The sequence below is a fragment of the Xiphophorus hellerii genome, chromosome 20, assembly GCF_003331165.1.
Source record: "Xiphophorus hellerii strain 12219 chromosome 20, Xiphophorus_hellerii-4.1, whole genome shotgun sequence".
In the NCBI taxonomy this organism is placed as follows: Eukaryota; Metazoa; Chordata; class Actinopteri; order Cyprinodontiformes; family Poeciliidae; genus Xiphophorus; species Xiphophorus hellerii.
Window position 1 is genome coordinate 19,871,504 of NC_045691.1, and position 22,221 is coordinate 19,893,724.

General features: G+C 37.8%; 1 protein-coding gene across 2 annotated transcripts in view; it reads right to left on the bottom strand.

Moving 5' to 3' along the window:
• The window catches only part of slc4a8 (solute carrier family 4 member 8), a 39,311-nt gene extending 17,090 nt beyond the window's left edge, over positions 1-22,221 (bottom strand). For both annotated transcript variants that reach the window (XM_032549690.1, XM_032549689.1), the window contains exons 1-5: positions 21,930-22,221; positions 7,020-7,101; positions 5,055-5,207; positions 4,563-4,698; positions 2,437-2,597 (exon numbers count right to left, since the gene is read on the bottom strand). In XM_032549690.1, the coding sequence (XP_032405581.1) occupies positions 2,437-2,597; positions 4,563-4,698; positions 5,055-5,207; positions 7,020-7,101; positions 21,930-21,974 (577 nt within the window). In that variant the 5' untranslated portion in view covers positions 21,975-22,221. The remainder of the gene's footprint in view (positions 1-2,436; positions 2,598-4,562; positions 4,699-5,054; positions 5,208-7,019; positions 7,102-21,929) is intronic.

Below are 22,221 nucleotides of genomic sequence, written 5' to 3' on the forward strand. Positions count from 1 at the left end.
TCTGGCTATCTGTCTGTGCTAAGAGCAGATTATGTGCTGCTGAACCTGAATCAATGCTGCTGACATATGAGACAATATGGACCTGAAGAAGAACAGCTTCTGTCTGTGTCTTACTTGTCCTTTCAAGCTGACTTGTTTAGTCAGCACAAGGCTGTGCATTAGTCTGCTTCCTTTCTTTACCCACAGCCACTAAGAGATTCTCTCACACAAATTTTGTCTGCAGTAAGTGAATTTATTCTGAGCACACTTTAAGATCAGCAATAATGAGCTGACCTCAGTGATACTTTATCAGCCCCGTTAATAAGGACAATGACAATAGAGCAACACAATAAAGCCTGCATGCAGTAAGCCCAGGAAGCTTTAAATGCTGCAGGGTTATGTGTATTGACTAAAACTAAAGCTAAAATTGCCTTGCTTTATGTTATGAAGAAGTCTGTTGTTTTCTTGCTCTTTGTTTCTCCATTTCAATGTGTAACTTCAAGCATTATGATGAAAAGTTAATAAAATCAACTCTTATTATCTGTTTAGAAATTAGATTAGAAAGCAAAAATAAAGATAAATACATGAATATAAAAAAAATAGTTAAAGCTTGACTTTTACCTAAGGCAAGACTATGTTTAGCATGGTGTAAAAATGCATTTAACATTTTCATGAGTGACCAGTCGCGCAAAAGGTGGCTATGCAGTGTATGCAACGCATAGGGGCGCTGGACTAGAGGGGGCGCAAAAACGATGTGGGGAAATTTTTTTTCTAGTCAGCAATTTATGTACTCAATAGCTGTTTGTGTATGAAATGATCAATAACAGAGGAACAGCACTGATTAGGCGCCCTCTCCCTGCCAGCCGCTCTCCCCTCCCATGCAGGCAGCTTGGGCAGCGGCTGAGGCGCGTTTTTTTTTTTCTTTTAAATTTGTAGTAATGCTTCAACAACAGGGAGCTAAAGATGGGGCGCAGAAAAAACTCCGGGGCACAAAAGAGAAAACGGAAGAGGGGGAAGGATAAAGATGTTGGAGAGACGAAGAAAAGCTTTTCAAAGTGGTTGAAAGACAGAAGGTAAGAAATGTCCGTGTATCAACAAGAGAGTTGTAAATATTCAGTTTTTCGTAAGCTAGCCTAAAATAACAGGTGGTTGTTGTTGTCCAATACGGGACGCGATTTATTTCGTATTGCTATAATGTCTGATAGACACACCTATCACACACATCTCAACAATAAGTGTAATAATAATGTCCAAAACAAAACACGGGATATGTTCGCATCCAAAAATATGTAGTTGCGCCCCTGTGAGTGACAATAACATTCTTGAAGAACTTCAACTTGAAAATGCTTTTCTTAACATGACAAACTTTAAGTCACTGCCTGTGTTGGAGTGAATAAAATCTAACATGAGAAACTTTAAGGAAAAACTTATTTAAGCAAGAAAAAGTTGTGGAAAAAAATGTTACACATATAAGAGCCTCTGTAGGGACCCATAACTGATAGAGTATGCCTCCTTCCTTTGCCTTAAACTCAAGGCTTATGCCCTAACTGTGAAAATGATAGATTATACTCATTTGTTTCTGCAGTACTCTGCAAGAGCATTCTGCAGGCAGGGGGTGAGTACAGGTTGTGGGTTTGCAGGCACCAGTGCTAGCTGGTCATTGTACAAATTAAGTTAAGCCAAAATAACAACACAAATGTCATTTGTCTTTGACAGTATTTGGTCAAATAGGAACGCTAACTCTATAGTGGAATGAAAATGTTTTTCTGTCCAAATTATTTCTGATTTTGGTGTCTGGCATCTAAAGCAGGAAATTATGTAAATAGAAGAAAAAAAAATTATGTGAGAAAGACAAACCTGGAGAGAAAAAAACAAAAGGAATTGAACTTTCAAATGTTCAAAATTTAAATGTTACATGACACCCTTATTGATGTGCTAATTATGGCATTGTAAACATTTTTTTTCACCAATTAGTGTATATGCAACAAACATTACAAACTAACAAAAAGCAAAAAGGGTTATTGATCTTAGCCTCTTTTTTTTTTACTGTATTTGTAAAAAAAAACATTAATGAATGGCAAGTAGTTCGTGTTTTATATGAATTCAGTTAAAATATTTAGGTACAGAGCCATGTGGATCAGCTCAATTACAACCTCTATGAAGAAAAGTTAGAATATTTACTATGGTCATGTCCAGTTTATGCAAAACTTTAATGTTAGCTATAATTTTTTTCAATCTTGAACTAAAGAGCTTGTTGAATGTATTGGTGTCCAGGTTTATATCAATAAGTCTCATTTCTACAAAAGGAAAGTTCCAGCAAAGCACATATAAACGCATGTTGTCCATTATTACAATGAAAACTGACTTTTTGCAACATCCATGATCATTTTTCATGTGTCTTCTTTTAGCATTCTGAAGTTGAGATGCTGGTTTACATGTGAAGAGGAAATTTCTCACCTGCTATCTCCTCAATGGAGTCGGCTCGCATGTCCAGCAGCACGCTGCCATTGATGATGCAGCTGCGCAGCTCAAATAAGCTGTGAAGGGAAAGTGTAGCAACGTACGGCTTGCTCCACCGCTCTCCACCGTCCTCCACATCCTCCTCAAACTTCAGCCACCTGCAACATAAAAACAAACAGCAGATCAAGAGCTTTACCTCAATAGAGTCCAGTTTAAATATTTCCATTTTAACCCTTGGTGTTAATATTTTATTTAAAGTAGCACTATATAAACAAACTGGACTGAATACTGAATTGAATCTGGATTCAAGGAAGATGATGTACGAGAGAAGCTTTTGGCTGCTTTAGTTTTACTGCTACCATCAACTCCACTTTTGTTTAACAATGAAAGTACGTCTAGATCACTGCTTCTGTGTTTCTTTTTATTTGTCTGTTTGTTCTGTTAAACCCCCAGTTGGTCGTGACAGATGGCCGCTCAGGGTTAACCTGGTTCTGCCGGAGGTTTCTACCTCGTAACGATACATGCTCAGGGATTGCTGCAGAGCTGCTCATGTTCATTCAGGAGACGTAAATGCTCAGTGACTTGTAAGCCTGTCACAATAAACAAAGAATCAATTAATCACATGATAAAGTGAATCATTTCCATTCTGATGATTAATATTTTGAAGGGAAATTTTGCTTACACACCATACTTCATTTTATTTATGTTTTTGGTTGTGTGTGGCTTTTATTTCTGGTTTATTTGTAGTTTTTTGTTGAAATATCTTCCATTTGCAGTGTTAAGTTTGTTACTAAATTAAAGTTTATAGGTGTTTAAGAGAGTGAACTTGCATTATTGAAAACAAAACAAAAATATAATCACTTATCACAATAATTACTGGGACAAGTTGTGATTTTATTTTGATGCAGTCAGCTGGGTTTCCTTAGATAATAAATGTTTTACCAATTGGAATAATAAACTTTTATTGTTTTATAACGAGGCCTAAACTGTATGTAACTAACTTTGAATCTGTCTCTATTATTTTATTGATGTGTGTGACATGGATTTGTTGAATTGGTGCTATATAAGAGAAATGAAGTGATTTCAGCTAATTAGTCATTTAGGGTTTTGCATCAGACCTGATTTTCTTAAACGAAAAACCGGACAATAAAACCAAAAACTCCAAAAGTAATATCTCGATGTGTAGGTGTTTGAACCTGGTTTATCATTTGTTTTGATAATTTCTTAACACTTGCCATTTTAGTTTATTCAGTTGTTTTAGTTATTTTATTCATCTGTCTTGCCCCTTTGTGCTCCTGATTGTAGTTTCTCACATCATTCTTTCCTCCCTTGTTTCTTCTCCGTTGATCTTTCTCCTTTCCTCTTGTCAGCCTGCTTCTCGGCACACCTGCTGTCCATCTCCTCTTCCCCACGTCTCTCTGATTAGCTCCTCTGGTTCCCCTGTCATTCGCCACTCATCAGTGTTTATGTAACATTTCAGTGTTGTTGTTCTCCACTGGCCCTTTCTGTTATTCTTTGTGATACCTCCATTATTTCACCGTCTTTGCTCCATGTCTTGTCTCTTCCTGCTTTTTCCTGCTGTAAATTATCCATTGTTTATGATCTATTTAAGCATTCTGCTTGAAATATTTCTCTGCACTTGGGTTCTCCTTAAAACACATAATGACTAGTAGAGCATCGAACATTTTGTCCACATTGCTAAAATTATTTGACTGGATTGTGACACATTTAGATTCAGGAGGCTTTTTCCTACGTTCAAAGTTGGCTTGTTTTTATTTTATTCTTGAAAGTTTGATCAGTGCAGACCAGATTATTACCAGCAGCAAACTGTAAGGAGAGGTTACTTTCCCTCTCCCATTTTCAGTATCGTATCAGAAGATTTACACAATTATTTTAGAGGGGCTTGAAGGCTTGACATTAGCATGTAAATCTGAAATTCTGCTCCCTTTGAAAGTATAGCAGTTTTTGTGTAATTCATCTTCTCACCTTGAGCAATAAATGATTCCCTGAGCTGTATATGTAATAACCAGCTGTACATGTATAGATCTCGTTCTGCCAGCCCTGCAGTGAGACGCTTTATTACAGGCTCTGTTTTCAGCTTCTCCCAGCGGAGACTTCCTGACCTGGCTGTTTCCTTCCACTCGGCATCTTTGCCTTCCTTCACACAGATCTCATCCAGCTCGGTGAACAGCTCATGGGACACGTGCTCGGCATCCTCCTCTGTGCCCAGGATGAACTGGACCCGCTGGGACGGTGTGTCTAACGGAGTGAAAGAATATGAGTGAGGGAGGAACGAGGGATGTAAAGGTGAAGTTTTGTTCTCAGAGAGAACACAGTCTCTTACGTATGTCATGCCTTTAGATGGCAGCACATTCACTTTCACAAAAGACTCAACATAGAAATCCAATCCTATTCCTAATTGGGTCATTAGTGGCCTGTCAATTGTTGCCTGAAGTGCAGTGGTCATACAACCATGTGATGAAAATCAGCAGCATTGATCTCAGTGGGAGGAGCCTGTGCATACATGCATACGTGTAACTGTACGAGTCATACAAAACAGTAAAAAGGTTCAAAGATCTTTATATTGATGGAGTGTGTGTGGTGGTGTGTGTTACCATGACTGCTGCCAGCTGCCTCACTGTCCTCGCTCTGTTGTGTCGTGATGCTTCCTGCCCTTTTATCTTTCTTGCGGTGGCGGGATCCGTGGGGTTTGTGGTGCCGATGGCTCTGCCTCGGCATCCGAACCCCCACAAACAGAGTCCTGTGTCCTAAAGGGAGAGGTGAAGATTTTATTAACGTTTACTAAAAGACTTTTACCTGCTAGTGTTAGGAATTCAACACGGCTTCTGTAAATTGACAGGCTTGGCAAGGAGACCATCAGTCAGAGAACCAGCATACAGGAGAAAGTTAACGCTGGCTCAGGTTTAGAGGTGGGAGAAGTTGTTGACAGATGTGTGAAGCTCTCCATACATCTCACCTTTATGGGCAAATGACAAGATGAAAGCTAATGCTAACAGAAAGCCACATGACGTTTCTTCAGTGCGGACAGGAAGGCTGGTCAGTTTTTGGGCCGTCAAACAAACGAGTTAAATACAGGACACCTCTTAAAAAAAGAGAGATATAGGCTGCAAAAAGTTTGAGACTGACTCCATGGTTTTACCTTTGCCTATCAGATATCTCAACAGAATTAGAAAATGAAGAATACCCCTTTGGTTTTTACATTCCCTTTTTTTCACATTATTGGCGTTAGTAGATGGTGTAGCTGATAATATCTGACAATATTCCACAACTGGTGTCAAAGGAAGAGTCTTGAGATGAAGTCTTTCCCTAATGCAGCTCAAACTACAAAGTTTGTCTTTATAAGTGTGACTTTTTAGCCATTTTTACAAGTGCATGTAACATTCTATTTCCCACCGTGTTTAAATTCAACAATTCATATGCTTGTAAAAATTAAGGTGCAGATATTAGAAGATATTGGAAAACTATCTATTTCTATTTTTTCACCTTTCAAAATTCCGACAAAATAGTTTGTGGTTGCACTGTGATGACTAAAACGACTGAATTGGACAGCATGTAGTTGGATCTACAATGGACCCATTTTGTACAAGGCTAGTTATTGTGAATGAGCATCACATAAATAAAGCTAAACAGAGCTGAATGGAGCTGAACAAGAGAGAAAACGGGAAATAAACAAGGCAAGAGGAGGATGAGTGGAATCAAGAGCTGCATGTGTGAGTCAGCTTCATTTGGACTCGCTAGATTAGAAATGTGGCTGAGTCAACAAATTAATTTATTAAGATGCAGCCAAACTACAGCCTGTTTGTGAAATATATATCTGCTTTTAGTTTTACATTAAGGAGTTTAGCTTAAGCACACTTGTTTAAACGAGCTCTTCACAGTTGATTTCTCCAAATGGGTGTTCAAAAACACCAAACAAAACAAAACAAAAAACCCAGCAGACCAGGGCAGGACTGGATAAAGAGAGAGAACAGATTAGAAGAACAATGTAAAACACAGTCACTCCCACATCTATGTTTCGACCTGAAGCTCCACAGAGAAAGGAGATCCATAGTCCATAATAATTTAGTCTAATATTGCTGTTCTTCTCATTTTGATATTTATGTGACATAAAACAATTTTGTGGTTATAAGCATTACTAATAAACAAATTGGGCCTGATTGGGTCGCAGGCTGAGGTGGCAGACAGTTCTGGCTTGAGTGTTTTCAGCTGAGTCCTGAGGAAACAAGGAACGGAAATCCTCCCTTCTGCTCTAAATTATGTAAAATGACACATTATCTCTGTTTTCCAGTAACACAAAGAATGAAGTGGTACTGTATTCCTCTAGAAAGTGTGGGAGGAAAAAAAATGCAGTTTATAAGTTGAAATCAGAGCCACTATGCTTTTTTTTCTTCTCTCAACAAATGAATTTGTTTTCCCAGACATGAAAATGCCTGTGTATGGTATGTTTATTTATAGAACAATCTGCCAGATGAACCACAAAGAAAAACCAATGCATACCCCCAGGAAGAGATAACCTCCAGACATTTCAATGCAATTTTCCAAATGTAAATAGTTCTCACCTTCCAGCTCCTCTTTCTCATAGTGAATGTTCATCACTGAGCTGGTTCCTCCCTGGTCCACCACCACTTCCTCATCAGGCCTCTGACAGACGCACACAGAACAGAACACATACAGCATGAAGTCAAAGTTCATATTTGTTCTTTCTGGAGCAGACATTGCTTTACTGCAGAATAACATCAAATGGACATTATTATAACTTTGAAAGAGTTAAAAAGCATTGAAAGGTGCCCTAAAAGGTTGAAACTCGATGTTTTGATCCAAACTGTCCCTTGCAGCCTGTTTAGGTTTGTTGTTCTGCTGGAAGGCGAATGTCTACTTTAGTTTAAAATTTTTGCTGACTCTAACGTGATTTTTTCAAGAATTTCTCTGTATTTAGCTCCATACATCTTTCCATCAAGTATGACCAGCTTCATTGTCTCTACAATGCTTTGAAGAGAAGCAGTGTATTAGTTTTCCACTTCACATGTTTTGCATGCAGACCAAAACGCTGAAAATGTCATTTTGCCTTCTTCCAGATGTTTGATGTCCCCGCTTGTTAAAAAAAAACAAAAAAACTTTGTATGGCTTTGTTTCAATAATATCTTTCCTGTCGCGACTCGTTCAACAAGGCCATATTTGGCAGTGCATGACATGTAGTCGTCCTGTTAGCAGATCATCCCCCCCTGGACTATATGCACAGCTTGTATGCTTAGGTGGGCAGCCATGTCTTGGTAGGTTTGCAGTTATGTGAAACACTTTACATTTTCAAATGATGGGTCAAAAGGTGCATTTGTGAAATGTTGAAGGCATGGGATAAAGTTTCATTACCTAACTGCTTTAATCTTCTCCATAACTTTATTCCTGACCTGTCTGCTGTGTGTTTGGTCTTTACTAATGTTCTCTAACAAACCTCTGAGGCCTTTGCAGAACAACTTCATTTATTCTGAGATTCAAACTATATTTAATGTCCATCAAGTGGACATTATTATAACTTTGAAAGATGTCCCGAAAGTTTGAAACTTGATGCTTTGATCCGAACTGTTCCCTTGCAGCCTGTTTAGGTTTGTTGTTCTGCTGGAAGGTCCACTTTAGTTTCAAATTTTTGCTCTAATGTGATTTTTTTTTCACTTAATTAGATCATCTCTGAAGTCAATTTTCACAGAATTTTATTCAGAATAAAGGGGACAGAATACAAATGTTTACCGCACTTTTTAAAACAATGCCTCATTTACCTTCCACTTATCAATCGTGTTTGTGATTGTTGTCTTCACTGTCCAGACGTTTCCTGACACTATTTTTTACACAAGCCTTTGAAATAGAAGAATCATTTCCAGACAGTCTACACTCTGTGTGTCTTGTGGATACATTTTAAAGGCCTTGCAGTAATTAGCAACAAACTACAGACAAATAGATGTCATTTGTAACAACAGGACGAGTCATTTGCAAAATGGACAGGGCTCTGCTATCCAGGGTCAAACAAATCAAATTAGCAGAGCGCCACATCAGTCAGCTGGACTGCTGCAGAATGCTACTGCAGATGGTTTAACTATCTGGTGACAAGGATTTCTCAGAAACGCTGCAGTCTGTACAGGTCTTATGACAGTCATAGTAGGATGATGTTAAAACTTCATAGTGCCTGTGGAGTTGCTGTGTGACTGTGGTGACTCTGCACTGCCTTCATGTATAACGTTCAAAAGAGTTCATATTTAAGCCAAATGTTTAAAATGGTTAGAGGTGTTTCTAGTAGAGTTAATAGGCACTAAGAAAAACAGGAGAAAGTAGACCTACATGTTAAAAAATGTAAATACAGGCAATGTCTTTAACTGCAGCCAATAATTCAATTAATGCTTAAAACTGTAAGCTGCTCAGTTCACTGAGAGCAAATCTTGCACTGCAGCTTCACACTCTTAAATCTCCAGAGAGGTGCTTTGCAGCTGGTCTGAGGTTTATCTTTTAAAACAGATTCCTGTGGTCTTTGCTTTCTCCATTTTTCACACATCATGCCCTGAAATCTCACCTTTGACAACACATTTATGATGACATTTGTTCTGATGTCTCCTTAGGAAGCAAACCATTCTCACAGTGTTTCATCTTTAACTTATCTGAATACTCATGCTCCTTGTATGAGGTTTTACTTTACAAATCAAGAAATGCGACATCCACACACATGCACTGAAATATACTGGTTGTTAACATACTTCTTTTTCTATCTCTTCTCCTTTGTTGTAACATACAGTTTTATAACCAAGGGACAAGTCAGTAATCTACATCATTCTGCACAATAATTGCTACACTGGTAAAGATACAAACTCCTTCAGATCCACATATTAATCATGCAAAGATGCCAACATGTGCTGCAGTTATTAGACACAGCTTCAGATATTTGCTCTGAATGTAAAAATGGTCAGGTTTAAGTGAAAGGTTAGTAATGCTTTTTTTCATTTTGAGACTGCTGGAGGACCAAAACTGACATAATAAAAAATAAAAGCATAAATATATATTTAGTTTTTCCTTGACTTTATACATGTGCTGTAAAGAAATGTATATATTTTGTTATTCCTTTCCTTTGTACATGTGCTGTCATCAAAAAATGTATATACATTTTTCTTTTCCTTACAGCTCTCAGCTCAGCAACTTTATTAGAAAATAATTTAGTATTTTTCTTGTGGACCCCCTCTGCAGAATGTATGTTTCAGTTAGCGGCTCTCAAACTCAGAGGTTCACTGTCAGGGTTTTCATAGTTTGGACGAAGTGGCCGCTGAGCAACACCACAACCTACACGAGTATTGTCGCTGACTGAACAAACTCAAATCCACCAAAACCTTTTTGCTCACCATTAAGATGTGATAGCTGTAAGTCAATGATTTCAATATGTTAGATTGAAATAATCAGATTTCAATCTAACAGAGCACCTCTGAGATGTGGTGGAAAAGAAAATGTATGTCATAGGTGTGCATGCATTTTTCCCATACCTGTGCTTTGCTGAATGCCCCTGGACAAGGTACTAAACTTTAAGTTGCCTAGTGATTAGTGTATGAATATATGAATCTGTGTTTGTGATTGTGTGAGTCTAGCTGTAGTGTAAAGTGTTTGAGCTGTAGTGTAAAGTGTGGAAAAATATAAAGTTTTGTCTTTTTAAAAAATATATAATCAAAATGAAAACATGAAAGTGATAAAGAATTTGCCTAGAAGTATATATGAATTCCCAGAAGGAACAAACTGACTTTTTAGGGTCAAGACTTTGTTTTAAGATTTTGGAAAAGTGCTGGGTAGCATCTCTATATATTACAATTTTTGTTTTTGCTTTTGAACACCACCATCTATCATGAGGACATAATGTTTGTCAAATTTTCAAATCTAGCTTCATGGTCCCCATAGCTCCACCTAATTCGCAGGCTTGTTCCATCTGGAGCTGCTTTCGTGCTTTCTTTCTCAGTCACAAAGCACCATATAAGTGCATTGGGATTTCATTTTCTTTCCATGACTGAGCACTTCATTATCCCAAGAGAGTTCTGCCGTTTAAAGAATAAAGCTTCTTAATTAGAAAGGCATACTTTGGCCACAGTCTGAATCTGATTTGTGGTTTTATGCAGAAGAGGAAAGTGTGGCAGCAGAAAAAGTGTGTATTTCCAACTCAGCACAATGTAATAAATTTGATCAAACTCTACTTCCACGTGATATTCATGCATCAGAATAACAGGCAGCAGTTAATGCTTAGGGGAAATGGCACCATACAAACACAAACACGATTTCCCAATAGATTTAAAGTCTTTTTGAAAGTAGTGCACTAAAGTCTTAGTTATTTGAGTTTTCACGTCCTTGTCAGGATCTGCATTTTCTGTAATGTTTTGAATTTAGGTTTTGTCTGTTTTTAGTTATTATTGGATATTCCTCCTATAGTTTTTGGTTCATGTTTCCTTAGGCCCGGACTACAAGGCAGGATTAGTGATTCATTGAGGTAAAACAGTGTTTGCAATAACTGCCAATGAGTCATTTGCATCATGGCGGAGGAATTTTGGTCCAGTCTAATCAGGAAAACGTCTTTATTTTGGCTCAATTTGAGGGTGTTTGAGCATGGACAACTTTCTCCTTCAATGTTTCCTGCAAGAGAGCAGGATTCATGGTTCCATCATTTATGGCAAGTTGTCCAGGTTTTGAAGCAGAAAAGTAGTCCCAGACAATCACCATGTTTGACTGTCTGGATGATGCTCTTATTTTGAAATGCTGTTAGGTTTATGTATGATGAACCAGGATGCATCTTCCTGAAGTTTGTGTTGCCAGGACACAGAACATCTCCCTCAATCTGTATCCTCAACATTATACTGCAGAGATGTTTTTATGCAAATTTGAGTCTTGGAGTAATTTGGTAGGCCATCGCTTCTGGGAAGGTTTTTCATTCTTCAATGTCTTCTTCATTTGTGAATAATAAAAGTGAAAAAATAAGTTTGCTTCGAACCTCCTAATTGTGATTGGTTCTTTTAATGAGCTTTCACACTCCAGGGTCAGTAACCTACGGAGCCCTTTAGGGGACATGGGGATTTTTTTTTTCTTTTGCGTTCCCTCGCAAAACTTTTGCCATTTTCATGTGAAACTTACACAAACAGACATAAACATGCAGTGAATAAATCATTTTTAGATAATTTTTTTTGCACCAAAGAGTTAATAATAAACACGTTTTTACCGAGGTTATTTAAATGTGTAAATTTTAAATCAACATTTGTGACTGTCTACAAAATAGACCAGCAAATATTGCAGTAAGCATATTGCGAGGGAATGCAAAAGAAAAATTTTCCCCATATCCCCTAGAGCTCAGCAGTAACCAGACGATGAAACCCAGCTTTGTTTTAAAAGTTGAACATGATTTTCAACATTGAGCAGCTGTCCAACGGTTATCTATCTTGCCATGTCCACTTATAGAAAAGTGCACATATTTCTTCATACTTTTCTGCTGAATCATGTAATTTACTTTAGTCATAATGTCACTGTCTCTTTTTCCATAGTGAAGGACAAGCTGACCACCTGGGAATTAAATTGACCTTATCTAGGAGTAATCTTAAATGGCTAAGTTGTAAATTTATAAGACAAATTAAAGTAAATCGTAGCTTCATTTTCACTATTGAGCATTCAGCAACTCGGGTTCAGTGAACCATCTGCAAAGCATAGCCGGAGAGTAGGCAATGTATGTATTAGCTCACTGCATTGATTCAGAAACCACATGATGGTAAGTCTGCCTCATGGTGTTTTATGTTGCTTTTAGATGAGTTTATGCCTTTAACCGCCATTTTACCTTGAGGTCACTTTCTTCATAACTCAACCTTACAGAACTCACCATAATTAATTTAGAAAGGAACACATCTGTCACTCAAGTGTCACAGTGTAAGAAATCTTTCATAACTGAATTGTGACAAGTCTTGCAATAATTATTTTTTGCTTACATTTTACCTACATAAACAGCAAGTGATCTTTAATTCTAGATCAGTAAAAGCATCACATTCTGATTTCGAGCAGTTTTACCAACCAGTCAAATCTCTGTATCTCTGAAATTGTAGTCCAGATTCTCCTTCAAAACACAATGGTGTTATCAGTATCTGGTGAACCTTGGCTCCTGCGTATTGTTTTTCAAATCACGCTTGAGGCATCAGAATTAGAGCTTTACCAAGTTACACTGATGCTCTGCAGGAGGGAGCAGATAAAAAAGCAACTCTAAAAGCTTTCCGTCCCAGAATGGGTGGCAGCGTACCACATCTGATCAATTTGGATCAATTTGGTCTAAATAAAGGGAAGAAAGAAATGGAGGAGGAAGAAGGCTAAAACTCTGTGTAACTATTAGGTAATGGAAAAGAAAACAAGACAGTAATAAATGTAATTCCTTATGCCATTATCTAATTGTGTGGTCCATATATCCATTCATCCGTCATTGTCAAGTTGGTTTTGTACTGGCAAACTAAAAATAGTTAATAAAGGAGAGGACTTTGGTCACTTTAAAGTAAATAAGTGTGGAATTTTAAAACGATAAATAGGAGCGCTGCTGGATGTTGCACTTTTCTTTACATATTAGTTATGAGGCCCGCAGTTATACGGGTCACAGTTCAGCAACAACACCTTCTTAACCACATGTTCATGTAAGTGAGCGTTTTTTTTAGCAGGTTAATGGTTCCCTGTCATTCACATCTTACTTTCCCTTGTGCCACATTAAGTATTTTAGCTAAGCTCATAATGCACTTCTAAGGTTTTGTTTGTCTCTGCTGCTGAACACATCTGTGACCCTCAAAGCATGAACACTCGCAGGGAAAATAATCTGTGTGTCGCCACCAGATTCTATCACCTGGCAACCGTCCTTTTTGTCTTCCCTCTTGTCCTTAGCTGGGTATCAGCAGCAGCCTTTGGATGTGGTTTATGACTCATGCAGATTAGTGCCTCCGTGCCACAGAACTCACACAGAGCTGGATCCAAAATGGCTGCATGCCCTTGAGGTTCTGCCCTTTATGGGCATACTGGAGCCAACAGGGGCGCATACACACGGGAGACGCCTTGTTACCAGAGAAAATCATGTGATACAGGGAGGAATTGAAGACAAACTGTGATGTGGATTCAAAGAGATTAAACTTAGGAAAACTGTATTCTCAATAAAGGCATCCTGCTCTGTCTATTTTTACCAGAACATCACACGCTGATTTTAATACTTAATTATTATTTGAAGATTATGTAACTTTCATTGGTCTGAATTTAGCTAAATTAAAGGTTGCTCAACACGAACATTTGAACAATTGTAAGAAAGTCATGAAAGAAATTAGTTTCAAAAAATGCTTAAAGGTGATTGATGCTTTTCCATTTGAAGCTTTCATTCATGTTTTTCACACTTGCTGTAATTTGGAGGGTTAATCATAAACATTTCAGTATTCATACAAACATACATAACCGTTAACTTTTACCGTCTTCAATTGCATATTCACATTTGAGTTGATTGTTTGTGGTCTAATTTACTATGCCTTGCAAAATGGTTGTTAGAAACAAAAGCTTTAATGTATTTGATTGGGATTTTTATGCAACAGTCCAACATAAAGTAGCACATAGTTTTAACGTGAAAGGAAAATGCTACATGATTTCCATGTTACTGTAGAATATCTGAAATGTGTGGTGTGAAACAAAACAAAGACCTAGTGGCTTTCAGAAGGCACCTCCGCTTCAGCTTTCTGATTAAAACAACAAAATAAAACCATGTTTTCCTTTACAGTTATGCACTGCTTTCTGTGTCAATAGAAACATGGTAGCTTGTGGTTGCAACATAATTAAATGTGAGAAGGATACAGATAACTTTTCTGTTAACCATCTTTCTTTTTGTATGATGCATCTTTGGGCCCACAACACTGACTCCTAGGCTTTAGACTGTCTCATCTCAAGTCTCAGCATGTGAGAGCCAAATATCGAGCAATGCCATCAATCACCAAGAGATTCAAGATGTACAGTGTTTTCCAGTAAAGCACAACCCCCTAAAAATATGTTGGATTCCCAGAATGGTAATGAAAAGTAAAGTTACACAAGTGTCCTATTTTTGATGCTGAAAAATCTCCCATTCATGCAGAAAAAAACATGCATAACATTCACGCAGGGATTTTGACAGAAGAACTAAAGAACTGATACACAGTAAGAAAAAGAGGAGCATTTGTTACATAATTCACAAAAATTCTCCCTTGTGAGTTTATGTTTTATTGTAAAAATATTTTCTTGTCAATTTCCTTCCTTCAGCCTTACTTCCTGGAATTTTATATTTGTTGAAAAACAATATTGCCAACAATGCAAACGGAGAGTCCGGCCGCATTAAAGTAAAACACATTCAACTGGTTGAGCAACAACAATTTGCATCCTTGTGTCCCGACTAAGTGGGGCAATCGATGTGTTGCATCAAAACGTCCTCACACTCTATACGCACCATGAGAGGAACCAAGCTGCAGACAACACTTTTACACTGAATAATTATTTATGCTATATCTATGTGCAATGTCAAACAGCAGGTAAGAAGCACTGAAATTAATATTTGCTATCCAGGTGTTGGGACATTACCTGTCTTCCCTCACATTGCAGGAATACTGATGCATGTTGTTAGTAACCACGTTCTCTAATATAGAAAAAACAAAAACTTTAAAGTTCCAATTATTTTGCTATTTGAATCAAAGTTATTTTTTTCTGTTATTCCACACACTTTTTCTGATACACAAGATAAGTCATGATGCAACCACCACCGTGCTTTACAGTTTGATCAGAGTTCCCTCAACAATGACAAAGTTTTTGTCATTGCTTTGCAAATCTTGACATATGCTAGAATATTTATTTCCCCTCCAAACTCAGCTATTTCACTTACTAGCATGTTTTTTTTCTGTTAAGTCCAAAATTATTCATACCTACTCATACATTACTCTTATATATCAAAGTACTAAAGAAAAAAATTAATGAGCTGGTCAGAACTTAATACATACCACTATTTCTAATTCACTATTGGCTCTGCTCATTTAGTGCCTCACTAAATTATATTTTCACAATAAATATTATAAAAAATAGTACATTACATTTTTATCTGCTGGTAACATAGCAAATAAAATTTGTGGCAAACCTTAAAAGAAAGGTACACTATTAGAAATAATAAATATATGAATAATTATGTGTCACTGTTTGAACTAAGATATTCTTTAAAATGTATGTGAAAGGAATAAAATAGACAATAATCAAGAAATAGAGAGGAATTTAAAAAGTCCTGCTTACTTTGCAGCATTAATAAGCCCTCAGATGGGCATATCTTCAAAATAATAATTCTTCTTTGGTCAAGCTGTTAAAATATTCAAATGTTCATATTTTGCCAAAAAAAACAAAATCTGTGTAATATTCCTTGAAAGGAAATCCAGTTTCTAATAAACTTTGGTTCCCTAAGAAGAAGCTGCTTCATTCTGGAAAAACACAAGAATTACACGGCGGTGATCTACTTGAAGGGTAGCTGACGTAGAGATGATGCTGCAATATTTTATACTATGACCAAAGACTTTAATTTTAGTTTCATTAGAGCACAAGACATTAATGTCTTTTGTCCCTAAGAGTATTTTCAGATGTGGATTTGTCTTTGTTTTCTTTTTGGGTAATGGATTCTTTCAGCCAATGTTGGCACAGAACTTGTTTTTACTGTAAATAATGATCCTCTCTAACCAGCTCCAGCCAGCATCTTCAAAACATCTTTTCCTTTTATTCTGGGGTTGATGCACTCACCTTTCACCAAATCACATTTATCTCTTGGACACAGAGTCTGTCTCTTTAATGAACTGCATTGTACCTGGAGATTTCTATACAGTTTACTCTTGATAATTATTGATTGAACAGATCACATTTGGGTGTCTAGAAATGTTACTCAAGGATGAATCAGACCTGTGAAAGTCTGCAGTTCTCTTCCTCATCTCATACAGAGTTTGATTTCTTTACATTTTTTCATGACGTCACATATTGAAGCAGTGTATGTTGCTCTTAAATACAAGGTTTTTACATGCACTCTATGAGGAGATTCAACCTTTTTTCTCAGACTAAACCTGTTTTAGTTCATTTAGGAAGCAGAAAGCAACATATTTGAAATGTTGCCTTAAATACAACCACAGGCTCTAATTAATTTAAATGCTGTGAACTAATTTATCAGAAGCTGAATCCAGTCCCAGGTTTTGCTATCATTGTTTGAAGATGTTACCACCTCATCTATGAATGGGGCAGAGATCATTTTTAAGGCAAAAATGCAACCACCACTTCATATTGTGCCACTCTACAGTACCCAGGTTTCATCAGCCAATATTCCACCAAACGCCTCCCTATTTCCCTTCTCAAAGCCAAACCAGTTACTTGCTCCATATCTGAAGCTTTCTAAGCTGACAGCAGGAACACAGATCCTGACTCTAACAACTGGGCCTGTCACTTCCTGAATAGAGTTTGGCGTCTGAGATCCAAGACTGACACTTCGTAACATGTCCTCAGGCAGCTGCTGCCCCCCTCGCAGCGCTGCAGTGTTTCCAACTCACTTCTAGAGACACAAGAGACACATCTTCACTCAGAGGAGGGCTGAACGTGAATGGATGAAAATAAGAGGTAATGGTATAAGCGAAGACAGGAGAGAAGAAGGCTGGAGAACATGGAAAGAGAAGGGTGGCTGTTTTGACTGCTTCAGCCCACGGGTAGCATGAGTCACCTCATTCTGCTCCACACATACAAGTCTGCCTCTAATTGTTTTCTTTCTACAAATATTAGCAGGATCTATGGGTGGAAAACAGCAACATTCTTCACAATTAAAACTGCTGAGTTGTTAATCAAATTATGAAAATTAAGTGTCAAAGGTGGTCAATGGTGTTTCTTAAAGGTTGTTTTTTTTCACTCAAATTCTCAGCAGATTTTTTACACAGACTGTTTGATCATCACAGCACCAAGAAGGTCAGGAAAACAAGGGGAAAAAAGGAAAACTGAACTTCAGAAAAGAGTCATTGATGCTTGTCAGGACAGAAATAGTTACAAAACCATCTTTCTTATTTATAGAGCGATTCTGTACAAATGGAGGAAATTCGAGGTCATTGTTACCCTGAGTATGTGAGCTCCTATAACAAAGACTACTTCAAGATCAAGGCTTTTATTGTGGGAAGTCTGAAAGAACTCAGTGTAACTTTTACATAACTGCGTCACATTGCCTAATGTTAATATTTGCAAGTTCACCAGTGGAAAGCGGAAACAATGGTGCGCATGACAAAGCCAGGGAATTTTTTTTATCATGCTCCCCAGACAGATTTCTGCAGTATTTGAAGTTTGCAATGGATCACGTGGACAAGGCAGGATGCTGCTTTATTAAACACTTTGTGATAAGACCAAAATAGAACATTCTTTGGTTGAAATTTGATTTATTTTTTTTTCATTAATTCTTAAGGGAGGGAAAACACCACATTCCAACTCAGGAACCACATGCCACCTATTAACATCAGGCTGATGGCTCGGTCATGTAATGCTCCATCTGCTCAAGGACATATTATTATCATGGATGTTTAACAGGGTGAACTGGCCTAACATGATGCCAGGCAACATTATTGGTGCTGCTGTGCATGTTAATATGTCAGATTTGGTTTTTTATCTACAGGGAAATATGTAGATAAAAGTCAGTGTCACTTCTAATTTGCCAAACTGGACTACTTTGACAAAAATTTAAAAAATAAAAACATTATTTCATATAAGTGACATCTCCAAAATATAAGAGACATATGATCTTCTTGAGATCTTTCAAAACATGTAGAAGTTTCTCTGAATGAGTGTGAAATTATCCTATTAAACTCCAGTCATGAGATAATATGTGTAGAGCAACAAATTGTTTCTAAAAGGCAGAATAGGGGGAATTCTGTGGTGGCGTAGGGGATCGCATGACCCACGTTTGGAGGCCTTGAGTCCTTGTCGCGGGTTCGATTCCCGGACCCGGCAATATTTGCCGCATGTTTTCCCCCCTTTCCTGTCAGCCTACTTTCACTAGAGCCCACAAAAGACTTTTTATGCACAGTATATTTTTAATACGACACCATAATGTTACCAAAACTCTAACTTTGATTGGCTGACCTGTCCCTTCTGATGTCTCCAATCTGGCAAATGAAATGATCCTACTGAACTGGGCTCTGCTCTGGACAGAAAGAACCAAAAAGCTTGAGAAGAGACTTTTCCCAAGTGAGTTAGACCCAGACCTAATCGCCTTGTAAGTTTGCATCGTAGCTTTGCTACACTTGCCTAATTTTGTGTAAACGTCCTGCAGGATTTCTGTTTTGTATTTCCTTTACGTCTTGAACATGAATTCTGTTTGACTTTGTTACTTAATTGAAGAATAATCCCTTCATATTAAGGCCAGTTCTTAACCCACAAAGTTGCGCCTGTTTTGACATTTTCCCCTCGATATAAAACTTCCCTTTAATCTGTCGTTGTAGAGTAGAAAAAGTGGAAGGGAAAACCTTCTATTTTAAAGAAAACTGTTCAGGAATTGCAAGAAGCATTTAGTTTAGCCTCTATTGAATGAATGAAGTCACAACAGATGAAGTTAGTGAAGATTTATAAAGTAGCTGTAAACTCATATGTAATGTTAAGTCATTCTCTTCTTTTGTTAAGCGACCAAATATTTTATTTTCTACTTTTAATGGTAAACCTTAAGTTAATTGTTTACATAAATGTAACAAATAGCAATCATCAAATTTAAAACAATATAAAGTTGTAAATTTTCAATGCTGTAAAGCCTTATTTTTGCCTTCAGGTATGCCACATAACTACATTCTTTTAATATACGCAGGGATATACTGAATACTACTTGCATACCAATGTGTACGGCTGTACTCTCCAGAGTTCACATTCAGTCAGACTTGCTTATGGATCGCTCTAGCTAAATGGGAACTATGCCAATAAACTGATTAAAACCCAAAGTGCAGGACACATGCCAAATAACAACTGTAAATGCAGTAGAACAGAGAAATGTAACAGCAAACACACATGGTATGTTAACGGTGCACAAGATATTTACACAAGACTATTAAAAAGTCAATATTTTTGGTCTCTGATATTAAATCACTCAGCTTTTCTTGGTTTAAGCCAATTAGGATCAACAAAAAGAATTATCTCAAAATGTCAAAATGCTAGAAATTTGGAAAAACAATCTAATCTAATTCATCTGCATCTAATTCAGAGGTTTACATAATTCCATTTGTTTTATGTAGAATTGCATTCGAACTCTATTACTTGGGTCAGAGGATTCGGATATGTTCCCACTGGCTTTGCACGGATAGTTTGCTGAAAATTTGACTCATTCCTCCTCACAGAACCGCTGCACCAGAGTCAAGTTTGTAAGGAGCCTTCCTCGCACACACCTTTTCAGCTCAGCCCACAAAATTCTAGTTTTGTGACCTAAGACATTTATTTTCTTGTGCTTAGGCAAATTTTCAACTAATTTAGTGGTTTGCGTCAAGTCATTAGAAGACTCAGTTTTGCTCAAGATGTCTTCAAATGTTCCTTCAATATCTCTGCATAATGCTCTTTCTTTGAAAACCTCAGCTACAGTTACACATAAATATTCCGGTATGTCAACACTTTTTAAAACATTCACCACCAACAACTATGCCACATTTAAATTAACTTAGATTGCCATTCTTTTCATTTTGGTGCACACTTTGAACTTCAGAAATAATCTTTTGCCACGGACAGGAAAATGCTCAGTGAAGCAGTTAAAGTGTCAACAAAACATTTTAATCTCTGTCCTCTGGCTACAATTTCTAGATGTCTGAGGGAAATTCAGAATAATAATATGAAAATAGCAATGCACATTATTGTTTGAATTTTTTCAAATAATAATATGCAGATTGAAGTGCCATGGGAATGTCTTGCCGACATGCCGTTCAGGAAGGAGATGAGCTCTGAGTCCCAGAAACCAACAAACTCTGATGCAAATTGTTCGTATCAAACCCAGACAAAAGGAAAGACCTTGTGGAGATGCTAAAGTTAAATCCAGTACCAAATTGGAGACTTGAGGAAATATATCTAAAACATTTGACTTTGATGCAAGTCATAGAGTTAAAAAATTCAGCTATTTAAAATAAAGGAAACATACTGTATGTAAACGTCTGGATTATAAATGTTTTTAAAAAATCTTTGAATTTTGTTTTTAAAGTTATTTCTCTGGTTATTCTGGCATTTAGCAAACATAAATCATTTTGTCCTATAGCAGAAAAAGTTTAGTTTTAATTCATGTCTCATGTTTACAACCACTGTACATGCAATGGAGTTCACTAATGCATCTATTTTTTTTCTTTTGCCTTAACAATATCTTTTTTTGTGATATCCTCTGACAAAAATTGGTTTATCTGACATCTTTTTCAGGACCAGTTTGTCACCTGGGTATCTCATTGGTTATGGCTGTAATAAGTGGACATTACACCATGTTTCAGGTGAAAAGAGTTGCCGGAAATGCAGACTGCACAGTCCAGGTGTTTCAAATAGGCAGCCTTACACACATAACAATAAGGTTACATAACTTGCTTCCAGGGTGACGCTCAGAGGCTATTTCTCCCCCTGGTCTGAAAGCGGTCTATTGATATCTGAGATTCTCCAGCTCAGTTCTGGTTCTTCTCCATCTGCTTCCTGCACACAGACAGGATGTTAGTCTAACACACCATGATAACATGACTGTTGAGGTATAGCCTGCAACAAGTCCATTAAACTATTATGCAGCAGAGTGAAGTGGAAGGGGACCTAACAGGGTACTGGATGTCCCTGCTTCCCCAGTTTAAGTCTGTCATGCTATCACTGAAAGTAGAGAGAGCTCCTTATGAAACACGGTGAAGGAATGGCGTCAAGGTCGTTTGGGGGTAAACACATCTCCAAAAAAAAAAAAAAAAAGAGAGAATAAATAAATAAAAAGCCCAAAGCCTATTCTCCTTCCTCACAACACGTGACCCCAAGGGACGAGCAGTTGACTTTTATTAATGCACAGAGTGTGTGCTCAGCGGACAGCCTTCTGCTCATAATCAATAACTCTCTGCGCTCTCCCAGTAATGTGGCCATGACGTCTCCATCCAGAGGATACGCGTTAATTTATGCCTGAGCGGTGGTCTCAGCAGCTGAGGTCCGCCTGTGCAATGCAACGTGATGCGATCTCAGAACTGATACACGTGCTGGCACCTCGCAAAAACAACATCAACAATCCCCATTCTGTCATGAGAGAGACACAATTCAACACATCACAGTCCTCAGTAACGTGAGGAGCGTCTGTAAGTTAATGCAGAGGGGAAATAGTTAAGACAATGTGAGAACTCTCCATTTCTGAGTTTGTTTCCGCTCAGATCAGTTTCAGTTGTTGGACGATGCACCGGCTCGCTGCGCTGCACTTTATGAATCAAAATCCACTTTACCTGGTAGCACAGTAAACTCTGCGGGTCGTTCCCGGACACGCTCATGGCTCCTGAGTTCACACTGCCGGCGTTCACTGAGTGGAAAGGTGACACTTTCACTGAGTCAGACTGCCGTCCGCCGCCGTCTCACAGGACGACCAGAAGGAGCGGTCACGGGCTTTATGCGGCCGCCGCTTTTGTCACCCCGCACATGTTGACAAATGACATCTCTTTCACATGACGAGGGAAATTATTATTTTGTCTCCCTCTGTTAAGTGATGATCTCCGAGCCGCGCCTCCAGCTCCCCTCCCC